The 20,175-nt window shown below is 41.1% G+C and overlaps 2 protein-coding genes across 7 annotated transcripts in view; one reads left to right on the top strand and one right to left on the bottom strand.

Moving 5' to 3' along the window:
* stxbp1b (syntaxin binding protein 1b) overlaps positions 1-1,366 on the top strand; it is a 72,772-nt gene extending 71,406 nt beyond the window's left edge. For 4 of the 6 annotated variants that reach the window (XR_009787067.1, XR_009787070.1, XR_009787068.1 and 1 more), the window contains 2 exons: positions 350-390; positions 461-1,366. The gene's annotated coding sequence lies outside the window, so the exon portion shown is untranslated. Of the gene's footprint in view, positions 1-349 lie in introns of all 6 variants that reach the window. The other 2 variants (XM_061765113.1, XM_061765112.1) reach the window with 2 other exon arrangements.
* A 4,267-nt stretch (positions 1,367-5,633) lies between these two features.
* noxa1 (NADPH oxidase activator 1) overlaps positions 5,634-20,175 on the bottom strand; it is a 69,947-nt gene continuing 55,405 nt past the window's right edge. Inside the window, exons 13-16 of the mRNA XM_061765114.1 lie at positions 16,047-16,207; positions 9,026-9,134; positions 7,718-7,841; positions 5,634-5,992 (exon numbers count right to left, since the gene is read on the bottom strand). Of these exons, the coding sequence (XP_061621098.1) occupies positions 5,901-5,992; positions 7,718-7,841; positions 9,026-9,134; positions 16,047-16,207 (486 nt within the window). The 3' untranslated portion in view covers positions 5,634-5,900. The remainder of the gene's footprint in view (positions 5,993-7,717; positions 7,842-9,025; positions 9,135-16,046; positions 16,208-20,175) is intronic.

The following is a 20,175-nucleotide window of genomic DNA, read 5'->3' as shown; positions in this document are numbered from 1 at the left end:
CGTCTCTCGTTGGATTCGGATGTCGAGTGGGTCCCCGTTTCAGATAACAGCTTCCTTCAGTGGCACCTTATCAAACCAGTTCTCCCCTGTTCTCAGCCTGAATGTTATCAGTATGTCTGTGGTGCAGATGTGTGGATGTGCGTGTGTGTGTGCATTCATAACAGTCTGTGGTCAGTATTAACAAACCAAATTGTGTGTGTGTCCTATAAGCAGCAGCATAGAAATATATATATAAAATGTTTATTTTGCAGTTGTGTGATTGCATCATTTTTGTCTTGCAGCAATTTTCTTTTGCTGTTGTTTTATGTGATTGTGTGATTTTTGCTCTGCTTTATTCCTGCATTTGCAGCATCTGGCTGTTTGCAGCGCATTTGCCCCTGTGGTTCCACTGTAAGTGTAGCACTGGAGTTTCACTTCTAGAAGACTACAGGAAACTTAATGTTTCTGTATTATGTTTCAGGATCAACTGAAATTTTCACTCTTCATTCTAAAAACTTTCAAAAGCACCCAAACGGACGGTTTTCCCACCAACACCTCCGCCCAGATGTTTATACAAATATAAGAATATTTATACTCTTATATTTCATATAAAGCACTTGCAAACTTTTTTTTTGTCAATAAATATAGTAAATTGTGTTTAGTCAGTTTATTAAGCAAGATTGTATTTATTTGGACGATTTTCTTTATTGTGCAGTGTGTTTATTTCTACATGTGAAATAGTTTAGATCGAGGAATTATGAGGTTCAAATGATATGGAATTCCATCATCTTTTCATTCACCATCTTATATTTTATGCAATCACATGTACTGTGTCGGAAAAACTAGAAGAGGTGTTGAATTCTTCTTGAAGTAGATGCTTTAGTCGAGTCGACATTAGTTTGGGTAATAGCAGGAGCCAATTACATTTGCCAGCTTGAAGACGAAACTAGAAAATACTTCAGTTAAATGTTTTGTTGATTGAAAATCCATATTGGGCATATTTGGGTGCACATACTGTATTTTCTTACAAGCACATAGATACCAACCTCCCCTGATATTGATTTGCTATATTCTGGAGCAGTTTTGTGTCGGGTTTTATTTTTGTCAATCAATGTGCTGTCTCCCTTTATTTTCTGTGTTGTTGCCCATTTCCTTGGGATATGTTGTAATTCTATAGTACTTTACTTGTGTTTCTGATTGAAATGTCAGTACTGTCTGTCTATTCTTGTTGTAAATACCTGATGAATAATTTAGTTGATATAAATGGTATCATTAAATCAATACTGTAACATCCCTCCCATTTGATGTGCATAGTAAATGTAAGTAACACAGTGTATGCTCTAACAAAAAGGATAGGTATATCGTGGGAATTAAAGATTAAAAAATACAGGTATCGTTCTTTTTTTGTGCTTCTGTCTTCTTTTGAAATGCCTTTGCAAATATTAACAGTTAAATAGTCAACTAAAACAAGTCAGCTTGGACCCCAATGAGGGCACCACTTGATTTTGGTTGCTGAAATGCTATCAGGTGAGTCTAGAAAGAATCATAGATCATAGTACAGTAATTCACAGCTTTGGAGAGCAGGGATTCCAGCATCCTCCGAGAGGTGTGCAAGATAAAAAGTATAACGGCGTTCTGATAAAATAAATATTTACAACAAAAACTACGGTGGCTGAGAAAGCACAGCAAAAAAATGCAGGAACACTGTCACGGTTATTATTAAGTAAACATTTGTATATTTCAATAACCACTTGGACCATTTCTTCTACTTCTTCTTCACTTTTGTTTGCATCAGCATAACAAATAATGCATAGATCTTTTTCTCTTAAATTTACAAAATAATATTCATTCTGAAAACGTAACATGAAATGGTGCTTACATTCAGGCCCGTTTGTACTGCATATGATTGAGCATAACAATTACCTTTCCACATTAAACTCACTTACATTAGCATATACCTATATTCCCTCAATTATCATATATTATTGTCATATGAAACTATGACAACACAATTAAAAATATTAATCCTATCATATATGTTGTGTTTATCCTATGGCATAAACACTCATCTATTTCAAGTAACACATAGTTTTTCTAGTAGCCTCTCCTAAAAAGGTTGATTCAGTTTTGACAAAAACACATCAAACAAGACAACTGGTTTCACATTTCTTCTCGTCACTGTCCTCCTTTGCCTCACTTGGACAAGTGGAAGTTTTCAGTGCCTTTAAAACAGCTCAGCAAACTATCGCACCTGCCTCCACCTCCTCTTCAATTTAATATGAGCTGTTTCTTCATCAGAAGTACTGCAGGTGGTTTTCATGTGTGCTCCTCGAAATCACATGGGTCAACTCTTGATACGGGCCTGTCATTGATGATTTTTTTTTCCCCAGGTACTCCGGTTTCCTCCCACATCCCCAAAAACATGCGTGGTAGTTTGATTGAACACTCCAAATTGTCCGTAGCTTTGAATGTGAGTGGGAATGGTTGTTTGTTTCTATGTGCCCTGCGATTGCCTGGCGACCAGTCCTGGGTGTGTGTATATATATATATATATATATATATATATATATATATATATATATATATATATATATATCCGTTTTCCTCCACTTATCTGAGGTCGGATCTCGGGGGCAGCAGCCTCAGCAGGGAAGCCCAGACTTCCCTCACCCCAGCCACTTCTTCCAGCTATTCTGTTTTACCTCGCCTAATCTTCATTCCTCTCTTTTCCAGTACATGCCTCCACCTTTCTAACTGTTCCTCCACCTGCTCCCTGCTTTCAATGCAGATTACAATGCCATCTGCGAACATCATGGTCCACGGGGACTCTTGTCTAACCTCATCTGTCAGTCTATCCATCACCACTGCAAACAGGAAGGGGCTCATGGCTGATCCCTGATGCAGTCCCACCTCCACCTAAATTCGTCTGTCACACCTACAGCACACCTCACCGCTGTTCTGCTGCCCTCGTACATGTCCTGTATTATTCGAACATACTTCTCTGCCACTCCAGACTTCCGCATGCAGTACCACAGTTCCTCTCTGGGTACTCTGTCATAGGCTTTCTCTAGATCTACAAAGACACAATGTAGCTCCTTCTGACCTTCTCTGTACTCCTCCATCAACACCCTCAGGGCAAATAATGCATTTGTGGTTATCAGGTCCAACTGCCTTTTCATTTTTCATCCTCTTTATTGCTTTTCTAACTTCCCTTACTAATCATTGCTACTTCCTGGTCCAGCACACTTGCCTCTTCTACTCTTCTTAATCTCTGTTTTCCTCATTCATCAACTCCTCAAAGTTGTCTTTCCATCTATCCAGTATGATGCTGCCACCAGTCAACACATTTCTCTATCCTTACCCTAATCGGCTACACATCCTTCCCATCTCGATCCCACTGTCTGGCCAACCTGTATAGATTGTTTTCTCCTTCTTTAATGTCCGACCTGGCATACATGTCATCATATGCCTCTTGTTTGGCCTTTGCCACCTCTACCTTCGCCCTACGTCACATCTCCATGTATTCCTTTCTCCTCTCTTCAGGCATCTCAGTGTCCCCCTTCTTTTTAGCTAACCTCTTTCCTTGTATGAGGTCCTGTAGTTTGAGGTTCCACCACCAAGTCTCCTTCTCCCATTTTCCGACCAGAAGATACACCAAGTACTCGCCTCCCTGTTTCTCTGATTACCTTGGCTGTAGTGGTCCAATATTCTGGAAGCGCCTCCTGTCCACCATGAGCCTGTCTCACCTCTTCTCGAAAAGCTGCAAAACACTTTTCCTTTCTCAGCTTCCACCACATGGTTCTCTGCTCTGCCTTTGTCTTCCTAATCTTCCTCCCCACCACCAGAGCCATCTTACACACCACCATCCTATGCTGTCTAGCCACACTCTCCCCTACCACTACCTTACAGTCAGTAAGATATACATATTTATATTTACATATATATACATATTTATATATATACATACATATATATATACACACACATACAGAGTTGTTCTGAAGAAACTCCTTCATTATTTTAGCTGTTTGCTTAGGATCAATGTCTTGTTGGAAGGTGAATCTTCGGCCCAGTCTGAGCTCCTGAGTACGCTGGAGAAGTTTTATTGTCCAGGATATCCCTGTACTTGGCCGCATTCATCATTCCTTCAATTGGAACCAGTCGTCCTGTCCCTGCAGTTGAAAAACACCCCCACAGCATGATGCTGCCACCACCATGCTTCACTGTTGGGACTGTATCGAACAGGTGCTGAGCAGTGCCTTCTCCACACATACCGCTTAGAATTAAGGCCAAAATGTTCTATCCGGGTCTCATCAGACCAGAGAATCTTATTTCTCACCATCTTGGAGTCCTTCAGGTGTTTTTTTATTTTTTTTTAGCAAACTCCATGTGGGCTTTCATGTGTCTTGCACTGAGGAGAGGCTTCCGTCAGGCCACTCTGCCATAAAGTCTCGACTGGTGGAGGGCTGCAGTGATGGTTGACTTTCTAGAACTTTCTCCCATCTCCCGACTCCATCTCTGGAGCTCCGCCACAATGATCCTTTGAGTTCTTCTTTACCTCTCTCACCAAAGCCAGCTATCATCGGGCAGGAGGCGGGGTACACCCTGAACTGGTTGCCAGCCAATCGCAGATAATCAAACACAGCTGGACTCCAATGAAGGTGTAGAACCATCTCAAGGATGATCAGAAGAAATGGACAGCACCCAAGTTAAATATATGAGTGTCACATCAAAGGGTCTGAATACTTATGGCCGTGTGATATTTCAGTTTTTCTTTTTTAAAGTAAAAATCATCATCATAATAATAATAAATCAGCAAAAAATTCAAAAATTCTGTTTTTTTCTGTCAATTATGGGGTGCTGTGTGTACATTAATGAGGAAAACAATTAACTTAAATGATTTTAGCAAATGGCTCCAATTTAACAAAGAGTAAAAATTTAAGGGGTCTAAATAATTTCCGTACCCACTGTATATACATATGTTTATATATATTCCAGACACAGATTATATATGTGTATATATGTGAATATATATATACATATATATATATATGTATATATATATACACCACATTTTAGGCCTAAACTAGGCCTAACGACGCCACTCTCTTCCATTACCTACAGTATAACTGGAAGAGGTGCTGTACGACCAACAATTGGGGGCCAAGAGCTTTAGTCTGAGAGGTGATCAAGAACCTGATTCTCATTCTGTCAGAGCTTTCCTATTTGGAAAGAGTAGAACCTTCTAAGAGGACAACCATCTCAGCAGCAAACCATCAATTAGGCCCTCTGAGGTAGAAGACTGCCTGGAGTTTACCCAAAGACACCTGAAGTACTTTCAGATCATGAGAGACAAAATTCCCATGTCTGATAAAACAAAGATTGGCAAAGAAAGGCTGTAGCTATTTCCACTATGTACTGTACATGTATTTGAAATAATTTTTCTAAAAATTAACAATTTCACCCAAAATATTTTGGGGAGGTGGGGGGGGGAGGGGGGAATTTATTAAATTTTTAACGTGACAGAATGTGGAAAAAGTGAAGAGCTGGGAATAATTTACAGATACAGTGTAATTTGTTGAGATTAAGAGTGACATCTGAAAGCAAATCACTTGATTTGTCTCATTTTTCTTGAAGTAAAAAGGAAACTAAGCAATTTTTTAAAATTTAATTACTGCTTCATTTTCAATTACCAATATGAGACCAGTATTGTTTTTATAAAACTTATAAAGGAATATAATATTGCTACCACAATTTATGTTTTCAACAATTTTCTGAAAACAATGTTCGTGTAATCAATGAAAAGCAAAATATAATGTAAAAGGTGTTTAGCAATTTGGCTTAACTGAAGGTTGCATCGAAACAGATTGGACCTCACAGAAATATTGTTCATTAAAACTCAGTTTTCAAAACTCTCACATCTACATAAAGTTTTCATTTTCCCTCATGGCAAAGCTGCTGGGAAAGATGCCGATATTTCCTGCACAGTGTCCCTCCAGCCATTCTTCGTTCACTATAACGACAATAGAAAGAGAAACAAAAATTAAAGATGACAGTGATACACTACAGCTTAAAACAACCCAAATTCTAATGAAGTTGGGATGTTGTGTTAAACATAAATAAAAACAGAATACAATGATTTGCAAATCATGTTCAACCTATGTTTAATTGAATACACTACAAAGACAAGATATTTAATGTTCAAACTGATAAACTTGATTGTTTTGAGTAAATAATCATGAACTTAGAATTTTATGGCTGCAACACGTTCCAAAAAAGCTGGGACAGGTGGCAAAAAAGACTGAGAAAGTTGAGGAATGCTCATCAAACACCTGTTTGGAACATCCCACAGGTGAACAGGCTCATTGGGAACAGGTGGGTGCCATGATTGGGTAGAAAAGGAACTTCCCTGAATTGCTCAGTCATTCACAAGCAAAGATGGGGCGAGGTTCATCTCTTTGTGAACAAGTGCTTAAGAAAATAGTCGAACAGTTTAAGGACAATGTTCTTCAACGTAAAATTGCAAGAAATTTAGGGATTTCATCATCTACGGTCCATAATATCATCAAAAGTTTCAGAGAATCTGGAGAAATCACTGCATGTAAGCGGCAAGGCCGAAAACCAACATTGAATGCCCGTGACCTTCGATCCCTCAGGCAGCACTGCATAAAAAACAGACATCAATGTGTAGGATATCATCACATGGGCTCAGGAACACTTCAGAAAATCAATGTCAGTAAATACAGTTCGGCGCTACATCCAGAACTGCAACTTGAAACTCTACTATGCAAAGCAAAAGCCATTTATCAACAACACCCAGAAACGCTGCCGGTGTGGAAAAGTGTTCTGTGGTCCGACGAGTCCACATTTCAAATTGTTTTTGGAAATTGTGGATTTTGTGTTCTCCGGACCAAAGAGGAAAAGAACCATCCGGACTGTTATGGACCCAACGTTCAAAAGCCAGCATCTGTGATGGCATGGGTAACTTACACATCTGTGAAGGCACCATTAATGCTGAAAGGTACATACAGGTTTTGGAGAAACATATGCTGCCATCCAAGCAAAGTCTTTTTCATGGACGCCCCTGCTTATTTCAGCAAGACAATGCCAAACCACATTCTGCATGTGTTACAACAGCGTGGCGTCGTAGTAAAAGAGTGCAGGTACTAGACTGGCCTGCCTGCAGTACAGACCTGTCTCCCATTGAAAATGTGTGGCACATTATGAAGTGTGAAATATGACAACGGAGACCCCTGACTGTTGAACAGCTGAAGCTGTACATCGAGCAAGAATGGGAAATAATTCCACCTACAAAGCTTCAACAATTAGTGTCCTCAGTTCTCAAATGTTTATTGAATGTTGTTAAAAGAAAAGGTGATGTAACACAGTGGTAAACATGACCCTGTCCCACCTTTTTTGGAATGTGTTGCAGCCATAAAATTTTAAATTAATGATAAAAACAATAAAGTTTATCTGTTTGAACATTAAATATTTTGTATTTGTAGCGTATTCAATTAAATATAAGGTTGAACGTGATTTGCAAATCATTGTATTCTGTTTTTATTTATGTTTAACACAACGTCCCAACTTCATTGGAATTGGGGTTGTTCAATTCAATTTCATTTTAGCAACATTCTAAGTTCTTGTTTTTTCAGTTCTTCTCTGTGCAAAGGCCATGTGTGATCATACTTTTCTCCATGAAATGTTGCAAGAACAATGTTGACCTGCTGTATCATACCTTCACCCAGGATGTCAATGGTATCCCCTTCACTGAATTCTAAATCCTCAGGACCCTGAGCAGAATAATCATATAGTGCCACCATTTGGTAGAGGATGGTATGGTTGCGCAGAGAATTTTCAACCTGAATTAGAAGAGTGTAGAGGCAGTTAGGATTCACATTCCTGCATATATATAATACATTTTAATTCATTATTTGTGCCTGTTTTTTTTTTTTTTAGACAACTATAATAGACAATACAGTCGTGGCTAAAAGCATTGGCACACTTTTAGCCATAAACATATTTATTTTCCTTTGTTTTTTTTTTGTTTTTTTACAAATTCTGTTAATATGTCAAAATTTAACTTATTACTAGTTTATTTTCCGGTTGTTCTTTGAAGTTGTTTAAAGTTGAGTTTGGTAGTTGAATAAATAAAGTTTGAATAATGGTGTTTATGAATCATGATTTCACTATCAATCAAAATAATCATGATTATTATTTTTTCCATAATCGCCCAGCCCTTGTGTTGCGTCCCCTCCTCCCTTCATACCGCGCATCTGCGCAAGACCTGCAAAGCAAACCCAAACAAACATGTCACCATAAATAAATTGAAAAATTTACAGCTAATCTATATGATTGATATCGGCAGATGTCACTCTTGGATTATCAAGCACCCCTAATTATACATAGTGTGCACAACATCAAGACACAAGATCAAGCATGTTGGAATGACTGTGCTAAGTAAATATTTAATCATTTTGTAATTGATTTATTCTTTTAAGCATTATAATTTCATTTGTGTAATTGCAATGCTTTGATTTTACTGAGGTTAGTACAGAACAGTACATGAATGCAACTGTGCTAATAAGTTTTTACAGGGGCTTAAATAACACAATATAAAGAGATTAAATACGAAATAGTCACGAAAAACAACATATTACATCATGAATATACGGGGCCAGTACATGTTGTGATGGGGCCACCACAAATTGGCTCATGGTGGACTAACAGGGCTACCACTCAAAAAGGCTTCATGTCGGACCCTGCAGCAGTAGAAATGTTTAAATCTCAAATTAAGATTTATTTTTACACTTTTGCATTAAGTTAAACCATACCTTGTATGCAAATGACCTAATCCATAGTTACTATTGGTGATCCCTCCTTTTCTGAACTGTGTTATGCAAGCAGCAGGCTCAAAGGACTGTCCAACCGTCATTACATTTTGGATATAATGTCATTTTATTTATTTTTATTTAATTTTTTTTGGGTGGCTGGGATGTAAAACAAATAAAAAGATATTTTTGGGATATCAAAGTTGTTTTCTCACCTGGCACCACAGAGTTGTTCTGCCGGCCTCTGAGACCTCTTGTATGGTCCCCCCTGCCCCTAATTCCCATTCCAGAGGTACCAGTAGCCGAGAACCATGCTTCTTATGTCTAATGAGAGAGAAAGAGCAGATTTTGAGGGAATGGGTGTGTCAGGAAAATGAAGATAAAATGGATTATTTTGCAAAAGAGGAAGGACGAGGAAGAGGAGGAGAAGAAGAACTTTGACTTTTTCAAGAGACTTTATTTAGTATGCCTTGTGACAAAACTCAAATATGCATTTTGTGATCCATACTCACCTACTGAGCACAAAACATTTCCAATAGTCCGCATCTCCACAAAAGCATCCAGATTATTATTAAAACACCTCTGTCCACCTCGACTCTCTGACTCCAGTGAGCGACCCACTGTTCAGAACCTTCAAATAACTCCCATACAGCCGCTTTCCACTACAGGAGCTTAAGTTCCCAAGTTACTGAGTTTTTATGGGCAGTACGAGTCCACTCCGCTCTCTCCATTCCCCCACAGAAGGACCCACGCCAATAGGAGGAAAGATGTATTCAGCCCCCTCTTTCCATTGGAAAGCTAGATCACTGTTCCACATAAAGTCCCGACGCTTTGCTGACAGCGACTGCCACACCTCCTTCACCAGACCATGTAGAACTCAAATGCAGTGGACACCAGTCCGCTCAGTCAGTGTCTCTGAGGATGTCCTCGTTAGGTATCCCTGCTTCACAATCCCTTCCTCCTTGAAAGCGCTTCATATAGTGTCAGATAAAAAAGCACTCATAGGTAGGTATATATACACACACACACACTTCTGAACATTCCAGTGAGCACGGTTGGGGTGGGGCCATAATATGAAAGCGGAAAGCCAATCATACCACCATAAATTTGCCTCGATCAGGTGGTCCTCGCAAGATTTCTGACAGAGGAGTGCAAAGAATAATCAGAGGAGTTGTCCAAAAGCCAAAGAGCCCCTGTGGAGAGCTTCAAAAAGACCTGGAATTAGCAGGTACTGTTGTCACAAGGAAAACTGTGAGTAATCCACTCCGCCGCCATAGCCTGTATGCACGCTCACCACGCAAGACCCCATTGCTGAAAAGAAAGCATGTCAAAGTTTGTTTAAAGTTTTGAAGCTGTCATTGCAAACAAAGGCTTTTGTACAATGTACTAAATAAATACCAGTTGGCGTGTTCAATGCTTTTTTCCTGTGTCATTTCACATTATTACACACAACTTAATTTCTGAGTTTATCTGTTGTACTTTTTTGAATGTATGGATTTCTTGAGTTGTTCCCAACATCTGGTTGAAATTTTCATGTGAATAGCACGTTGGTAAATATATTTAATGAGAAAAAAAGGTGACGTGTTAAATACTTATTTCACCCGCTGTATATTACCTTACCCAACATGCCTCACTCTTTTCCCGTTTTACCTTTGCGGATGAGGTCTTTTCATACAGCATGAGACTTTTTCTCACTGCCTCGATATCTCCATGTCCCTGGACCAATACATTAATGTCATCAGTGGGGACATCTATGGCATACACAGATCTTTCAGATTGTTCCTCAGTCTAAATAGGAGAGGCTTAATCGTAAAACTATACCATAGACCTAAGATGGGGCAGCCTTGCCTAATCCCTCTCCTGGCCATTGCTGGTCCATGATAGAAAAAGCTTCGAGACACCAAATGCTCGCTCCTTCAGAGTGATGTCATAGCCCAGGACATCTCGTGCATCAGAACTCTGCTGAGGGACCCCTTGAAGTATTTTTTTCTGCAGCATCTCCATCACACCTTTGCACCTCAAACAGGTTGGAGGAGAAAGACACCAGCTAGCCTCCTCATTTCTGCAGAATCTGACGTTAGTGTTCCATCAGGCAGCTGGAGGCACACCATTTGTTTCGTCTGTCCAAAAGATCTCTCCATCTTAAAATAGAAGGAGGTGGGTGCATCTATGTCCCTCAGTTTGGTGAAACTTGACTGGACTAGAGCCCCTTTAGCCTTCTCTTGAAGAAAAGAGTTCAGCTGCTGTCTTTTTTTATTTAACTGCTCTGTATTTTCAGCAGCCACACTCTCCAAAACATTGTCATCTTCTAGTTGTTCTATAGCCTTGCTAGTATTGACACTAGAGAAGGATGCGTACTGTTGACAAAACACTTTCACTTAACATATTCCTACCTCCCACCACTGAGAAAAAGCTCATTGGCTCTCCAGTTGCTTAAGAATTATTAAAAATGTTCACAGAAATCAAAATCATGTAAGAGTTTAAAATAAAAATGCCAGCATGACCTCGGCCTGTCCACGTGTGATAAAACTAGACTTTACACCGATTTTATCGGCCTTATCGGTATTGGCCGATAATTAGCATTTTATGCTGGTCGGCTGATCGGCTTTAATGTCATAATTCGCCGATCTGATCAATGACATCATTGATCGGCTCCGCAAAAGACATTTACTCCGCATCGCCATCCTGCACAGTATTTTGAATCCAAAAGCTAGTTTATTTTTAGCCTTGTCGCGTGTCTTTTGGCGTAGTCCTGTAAATATCTGACGGCCAATAAAGTTATTTAAAAAAAAAAAAAGCATCACTGGCATAAATAGAGGAACAAAGATACATTATTTATTGTAAATATAATTTTTTTTCTGCAGTAACCATGCCATTAAAAACTTTCATTCGGGTATACTGTCTGTCGGACGCGTGCTTCATCCTCCAAACATCCACTAAGTCCAACTCTCTGGTCAGAAAACAGGATGACTATGTGTGAAGCTCCTGTCCTATTCTATCTAAAGTAGCATCAGTGCAAGCGTTCCAGCCCCGCCCCCTCCCTACTAAAACACATTCTCCTTGATCACAGCTGTCCAACTTTTCTTTTAATACTTTAAATAAACTCAAACGTTCCTTCCCACAATTTTATGCATATACATGATCAAAATTAAACATAAAGTCTTGGATTTCTGCCTTAACTATTACAATCCTCCCTGTAACTATTTCTGTGATGGATTTTATGCTGACACTGAGAGTGGGACTAAATAGAATAGCGACCCCCGCACTGAGATTAGAGCCATGACTGAGAACGTACTGACCTCCCCACCATAGACCCCAGTCTGTCTCATTTAAATGTCCCTGTGTGTTTTTTGTAACATAGCAATATCGATTCTTTTTTTTGTTTAATGACTTCTGACACTCGCGCCCTCTTCTGTGCATTTCTACCCCCGTTGATATTTAAAGATCCAACCTGTAAAGAGTTCATATTAAAGAGAAAGAAAAGACAAGCATCCATCCATCCATCCATTGTCTGTACCGCTTTATCCTCACAAGGGCGTCCTGGAGCCTATCCCAGCCATCTTCGGGAGAGAGGCGAAGTACACCCCGAACTGGTCGTCAGCCAATCGCAGGGCACTATTCTGTTCTATAAATTTACACGTCATTCTTACGTTCAACGTTCCCAATAATAGCATGTCTTTCCTCTGCTTGTCTTTCCTCTGCTTTCTCTTCCACCAATTCACGGCTTTCAGCAGAGGATACCTCCGCCGTAGAGACGACATTCATCCCCGCGGAGCCCACGCCAACGGGGTTAGGGTCACCAGTCCGCGTCTCAACGTCATCGACCCTGGCTTTCAACTGCGGTCAAGCCAACCCCCCGTCATAAAGAAGAAGTCAAGCCAGTCGATCCTAATTTTGTTCATACTAGGCATTACGGTAATAAGTCGCCAACTAGCAGCGAAAGCAAACTTCAAAATAAAAGCCTTCCAATAATAGGCCTACAGGGATGTCAATGCTTTGAATTTAACCTCTCTGTTATGACGCAACCAGTCCACTTCTGAGAGAAAGTAAACTATGCCAGGATTGCAACCAGCAAGGTTAATTCGAATCTTGAGATGGATTTAAAAAATAAAGTTCATTTGAAATCTGCATACATGACTGCAAGTATATCTTTTTTCATAAAATTATAAAAAAGAATCCCATTAGTATCGGAAGACCAGTCCAGATCTGTGGGACATTAGACCATCCAAGGACTCAGCTCAAAATGGTTTGATAAAGATCTGATATTGCATTTCAAAATAAAGGTCCCCTGAAATCTCCCTATTTCGCTGTCATTACCCGTGATTTTAAAAATCTGTAAAAAATATATATATTTTTTAAATCTATTCTGTATTGTGACACCAGTCCAGTTCTGGGTGAAACTACACCACCCCAGGTCGCCGCCAAAATACGTCCCATTAAAAATCTGATGTTACTTTTCAAAATAAAAGTCTCCTGAAATCTGCGTATTTCATTGTCACTACCCCTGATTTAAAAAAAAAAAAATCCTTTCAGTATTGCAACACCAGTCCAGTTCTGGCGGACACTATACCACCCCAGGTCTCCACCAAAAGCGGTCCCAGCCAAATCTGATGTCAAATTTTAAAATAAATCGTAAATCAACGCTGCTGGACTGTGATGCTCGTGTTTCTATGAGAAGAATATAAGAAATATGCTTGAAGCTGCGTCAGTTTTGATTGTTTTGTTCAACAGTTGTATTTTACAATCATTTTATTAAAGGATCAAAGAAAGCTAGTAAAACAGTCTTTGAATCTAAATATACTTTTATTTGATGATTTTACATTAATTCCAAGATTTTACTCAAGTAAATATCTGTTGCAAGCTTCCTAGAAAATAGAAGATGTAGAAAAATGTGATTAATCAAGATTCATTTAGAAAAACTTTAATTAGTTCATAAAAATAATCGCTTGTCAGCAATATACTTTCGGTATTGTGAGACCAGTTGATTTCAAAAAACGATTAAAAAAATCAGTCACTGATGGTGTAGTGGTACACTTGCCTGACTTTGGTGCGGGCAGCGTGGGTTCAGTTCCCACTCAGTGACGGTGTGAATGTGAGTGCGAATGGTTGTCCGTGTCTGTATGTGCCCTGTGACTGACTGGCGACCAGTTCAGGGTGTAGTCCACCTCTCGCCTGAAGTCAGCTGGGATAGGCTACAGCGCCCTGCGACCCTAGCCAGGATAAGTGGTGTTGAAAATGGATGGATGGATGGATTTAAAAAATCCTTTCGGTAACGCAAGACCAGTCCAGTTCTGGAGGACACTAGACCTGCGGTACTCAACTGTTGTTACTCTGGGATCCACTTTTTCCTGTTGTCACTAAGTCGTGACCCAATTTTACAAAATTAAAAAACAATAAAGAAAATGTATTGTTAAAAAATTGCCTTTGAAAAGATGTATACTGTATCATATTTTAAACAAACACTGTCACAGTCTTCATAATTCAATAATAATAGTCATAATTACAGTAAATACAGTATTTGTGTCATATTGCGGTACTGTCATAAACCAAGGACACCCCTATATTTGTTTCTGTCCGCTACCCACCCATCATGAATCCATGACCCACTTTCTGGTCCCAACCCACCAATTGAGAATTACTGCACTAGACCACTCAAGGGGCCTCATGTACAAAAGGTGCGTACGCACAAAAACATGGCCTATGTTCTTTTTCACGGCAAAGGTCAGATGTATCAAGAGTGAAATGACCGTGGAAATGTGCGGTGCCTCACGCCAACTGCATGACTGGTGTGCGCATGTTTCTAGAGCTTTTGGTGCTTTGGCGACACTTGAGGTGATGCTGCGAAACTGTTATCATGAATCTGCACATCAGAGACACGTGAGCAATTAGCTCTTATGAACAATTAATGCCAGAGTAGCATCTGCTCCATTTGCACACTGATTGAGGAGTATCTGCAACATTTGCACAACCAACATTGTCCCAGATTATCGCACTACTCGTCACTTTAAACCGCATACACTCCTTGAAGTCTCGGCGCCCTTTGCACAATGGTCATTGCACCGGACTATTGCAATATTAGTCATTCGAACTGCTCTAAGTGCTAGAGGACTCTGCATCTCTTTACCAGATAATTAGCAACCCTTTACTGCTCAGTGACTGTTTTTTTTTGTCAATGTCTTTCTGTCTCCAAAGTGTCCTGTAAATTGACTGTCTGTTGTCGTACTAGAGCGGCTCCAACTACCGGAGACAAATTCTTCTTCGACTTCGACCCACAGTAGCTGAATTTGCACCTGCGCCCTGGAGGTTGACGGCGCCGGTGGCGGACGTTGTTAACCCGGGCCACGACCAATCCGGTATGGAATTCTTTGGATGAACGCTCATATTTGTTTGGCAAAGTTTTAAGCCGGATGCGCTTCCTGACGCAACCCTCTGCATTTATCCAGGCTTGGACTGACTTGTGCCCCCCATAGGGCTGCATTTAAGTCGGAGAGTCTAAGAACATAAAAACATGTCCTCCAAGTGACTGTTTTTTTTCCCCTTACATCTTAGCCCAACGTTACAAAAACCGCTAGCAAACAGTGCTTCGTTCGGGATGAACGGGGGAACACCCGACACAGTGATCCGTGTTGACGGTACAGCCAGCGGAGAAACTGGGATGAGCTCGTTGTTTAGAATTAAACCGTTCTCTATAAATTCCGTTACATTTTCCGTTGTGTAATAAACACAACCACAGCTGTATTCTTGCGGGATGCAAGTGAGATATGCACGTATCCCACTTGATTGCCAACAGCCAGCTCCGCTTGCTCCAACTTTGGAGCTGGGCTGTGGCACAATGCAAACGTCATGCCTCAGAGACGGCGGTGTCTCAGGCAGCGCCATCCTCGCCACAAGGCACGGACAAAACGTACGAAAAAAAAAAACAGTTACACACCAAAAGCCTATACCATGATGATACAATAATCAGTGTGAGAAAACAAGTATTTACATATATATGCATATACATGTTTGTTTGTCTAAATCCCCATCGCACTTCTCTGAACACAACACCACAGAAGAAGATTTTTATTTTTTTTTATCCCATGGCGGGGAAAGTCACTGGCTTATTGATCTTCTCAGAGATTCGTCTCAAAAGACAAAACACTTTGCTGAAAAGAGGTTAATGTTTAAACTAAAGGAATTGTTAAATGAACTTATGCTTCTATTATCACAATTCAAGGGGACAGACAGGGCAGTTACCTGAGGCGTAAAGAAGATGCTGGCTGGTCCAATTGTTGAGCAATGTCTTCCTTCAGTTCATGGTATGACATATTTGAGGGTACTGACAGTGCCACAGTGTATGTGTAGTGAACCTTTACAACCACAGAGTCTGTTTCTGCTTCTTGGACAGAGTTGTCATCCTGGGAAAAAGAAAATAATAAAAAAAGAAAACATCATCCAAAAAAAGTACACTATAAATACTGTTGTGAAAAATTACTTATACAATGGTTATATAATATGTATATAACATTTTAATGGATTATTTTATTGTTCCATAACTCGGTTATGCTTCCAGTGTAACTTTGCAAAGAAAGCCATCTTATGTGTGTGCAGGCTATTGTTATGTCTGTTTGACACCTGCACTGCTATACTAGCTAGTGTGTACTCATGGAAAAGTGCCGGATCTGATGACCTGCAGGTCTTCTTAATCTGTGTTTTTAACCACTCTGTCTCAGATTGTGCTTGAAAAGCAGGCAAATAGGATCTTGGCCTGCTCTGCTCCTCTCTTCACCCCCTCTCCTCACCTCACTTCCGCTTGTCAGACCCTCATTCTCTCTCTCTTTTTCTTTTCCTTTCGGCTTGTCCCGTTAGGGGTCGCCACAGCGCGTCATCCTTTCCCATGAGAGCTTATCTCCTGCATCCTCCTCTCGAACACCAACTGCCCTCATGTCTTCCCTCACGACATCCTTCAACCTTCTCTTTGGTCTTCCTCTAGCTCTCTTGCCTGGCAGCTCCATCCTCATCATCCTTCTACCAATATACTCACTCTCTCTCCTCTGGACGTGTCCAAACCATTGAAGTCTGCTCTCTCTAACTTTGTCTCCAAAACATCGAACCTTGGCTGTCCCTCTGATGAGCTCATTTCTAATTTTATCCAACCTGGTCACTCCGAGAGCGAACCTCAACATCTTCATTTCCGCCACCTCCAGCTCTGCTTCCTGTTTTCTCTTCAGTGCCACTGTCTCTAATCCATACATCATGGCTGGCCTCACCACTGTTTTATAAACGTTGCCCTTCATCCTAGCAGAGACTCTTCTGTCACATAACACACCTGACACCTTCCTCCACCCGTTCCAACCTGCTTGGACCCGTTTCTTCACTTCCTGACCACACTCACCATTGCTCTGGACGGTTGACCCCAAGATTTAAAGTCCTCTACCCTTGCCATCTCTTCTCCCTGTAGCCTCATTCTTCCCCCACCACCCCTCTCATTCATGCACATATATTCTGTTTTACTTCGGCTAATCTTCATTCCTCTTCTTTCCAGTGCATGCCTCCATCTTTCTAACTGTTCCTCCAGCTGCTCCCTGCTTTCACTGCAGATCACAATGTCATCTGCAAACATCATGGTCCACGGGGATTCCAGTCTAACCTCATCTGTCAGCCTATCCATCACCACTGCAAAAAGGAAGGGGCTCAGGGCTGATCCCTGATGCAGTCCCACGTCCACCTTAAATTCTTCTGTCACACCGACAGCACACCTCACCGCTGTTCTGCTGCCCTCGTACATGTCCTGTATTATTCTAACATACTTCTCTGCCACTCCAGACTTCCGCATGCAGTACCACAGTTCCTCTCTGGGTACTCTGTCATAGGCTTTCTCTAGATCTACAAAGACACAATGTAGCTCCTTCTGACCTTCTCTGTACTTTTCCATCAACATCCTCAAGGCAAATAATGCATCTGTGGTACTCTTTCTAGGCATGAAACCATACTGTTGCTCGCAAATACTCACTTCTGTCCTGAGTCTAGCCTCCACTACTCTTTCCCATAACTTCATTGTGTGGCTCATCAACTTTATTCCTCTATAGTTGCCACAGCTCTGCACATCACCTTTGTTCTTAAAAATGGGCACCAGTACACTTTTCCTCCATTCCTCAGGCATCTTCTCACGCACTAGAATTCTATTGAACAAGCTGGTCAAAAACTCCACAGCCACCTCTCCTAGATGCTTCCATTCCTCCACAGGAATGTCATCAGGACCAACTGCCTTTCCATTTTTCATTCTCTTTAATGCCTTTCTAACTTCCCCCTTACTAATCATTGCCACTTCCCGGTCCACCACACTTGCCTCTTCTACTCTCCCTTCTCTATCATTTTCCTCATTCTTCAACTCCTCGAAGTATTCTTTCCATCTACCTAGCACACTGCTGGCACCAGTCAACATATTTCCATCTCTATCCTTAATCACCCTAACCTGCTGCACATCCTTCCCATCTCTATCCCTCTGTCTGGCCAGCCTGTATAGATCCTTTTCTCCTTCTTTAGTGTCCAACCTGCCATACATGTCATCATATGCCTCTTGTTTTGCCTTTGCCACCTCTACCTTTGCCCTGTGTCGCATCTCAATGTATTCCTTTCGCCTCTCCTCGGTCCTCTCAGTGTCCCACTTCTTCTTAGCTAACCGTTTTCCTTGTATGATTTCCTGTACTGTGAGGTTCCACCACCAAGTCTCCTTCTCTCCTTTTCTGCCAGAAGATACACCAAGTACTCTCCTGCCTGCTTCTCTGATCACCTTGGCTGCAGTGGTCCAGTCTTCTGGAAGCTCTTCCCGTCCACCAAGAGCCTGTATCACCTCTTCCCGAAAAGCTGCACAACACTCGTCCTGTCTCAGCTTCCACCACATGGTTCTCTTCTCTGCCTTTGTCTTCCTAATTTTCCTCCCCACCACCAGAGACATCTTACACACCACCATCCTATGCTGTCTAGCCACACTCTCCCCTACCACTACCTTACAGTTGGTAACCTCCTTCAGATTACATCGTCTGCACAAAATGTAATCCACCTGTGTGCTTCTACCTCCGCTCTTGTAGGTCACCCTATGTTCGTGCCGCTTCTGGAAAAAAGTGTTCACTACAGCCATTTGCATCCTTGTTGCAAAGTCTACCACCATCTGTCCCTCCAAGTTCCTTTCCTGGATACCGTACTACCCTCATTCTCTCTCTCGCTCTCTGTAAATATTATGCAAATAGCTCTTTGTATTTAAAAAAAAAGACATAAAGACAAGATTGCTTCCTTAATTATTCTGTAAAAAGAAGACTATCCAATACAAAAGTGGCAACGAGGCTGGGATCCTATGATTGATTGCCAATCCAGGGGACCCTGGGAGTGATTGATCATCCGGGACCAACCCACGAGTCCTGCCTCCACCCAGAGAATTAGGACTGGGGGGCTGCCAGGTCCCTGGATGTCGCTATCACCTCAGGATCCAAACAGACCTGTGCTGTCCTCCAAACAAGGAAATACGGTAAAGAAAATTGTATTTCCTTGAAAATTCGGCCATTTCGGATTTACCATGGTGTACATGGTGTACTCTATTTGAAACAGTCTTCTTTGTTGTGATCGATAATTGCTATTTGTTAATTGCTCTGTCATACTTCCATTAAGAATCCTTACAACAGTAATAGGATTGCGGACGATAATTGGATTATCGTATTGTAAAGACAGAGACTGGGTTTCATGTCTTCGGGTCTGGAACCCAAAAAATTTGAAAATGTTCAAAAACTGTAAAGTGGAGCACTCCCAACAGGTTGTACCTGTCATGTTAAAGTGAAATGGGTGGTGGAAGGAGTAAGAGGAAAAGCAATAGAGCAAGAGGAAAAATATGGTATCTGACATTTGGAGAAAAGAAAATACAGATAAACGGTACATGTCTGGAAATGTTTTTGACTGTTAGAATTAGATGTGACGCTTTCTGACAAAGAAAACATATAGGGAAAGTTACTGATAACTGTGTATATCGCCTGGGATCTAATCTGTCTGGCCTGGGGGAGGCTGTCAAGTTGTGGTTGCAGAGTGGGTTTTCACCATAACCTCCACAAGCCAGCCACAAATCAGACACTCAACTACAACAATCAAGAAAGAAGAAGAAAGAAGAAGAAAAATAAATCTGAAAGAAGACCCACACCACAGCCTGCACTTCTGTGGCCTCTCCTCACACAGCCTGCTGCAACACTTCACAAGAGCAGCCGCCACCCTCCATACACCCTCAATTGACAGCAAAGCATCGCTGAACCAGATTTGAGGAGGTTGAGGCAGTGGGGGTGCGGGCAGTGTAGAAGATGCTTCCATTGTGGACTTCGGATCAGAGACTGTCCGAAGAGAAGAA

The sequence above is a fragment of the Phyllopteryx taeniolatus genome, unplaced genomic scaffold (assembly GCF_024500385.1).
Source record: "Phyllopteryx taeniolatus isolate TA_2022b unplaced genomic scaffold, UOR_Ptae_1.2 contig_25, whole genome shotgun sequence".
NCBI classification, from domain to species: Eukaryota; Metazoa; Chordata; class Actinopteri; order Syngnathiformes; family Syngnathidae; genus Phyllopteryx; species Phyllopteryx taeniolatus.
The sequence above is the reverse complement of the archived record's forward strand: the minus strand, read 5'-3'. Positions and strand labels throughout refer to the sequence as shown.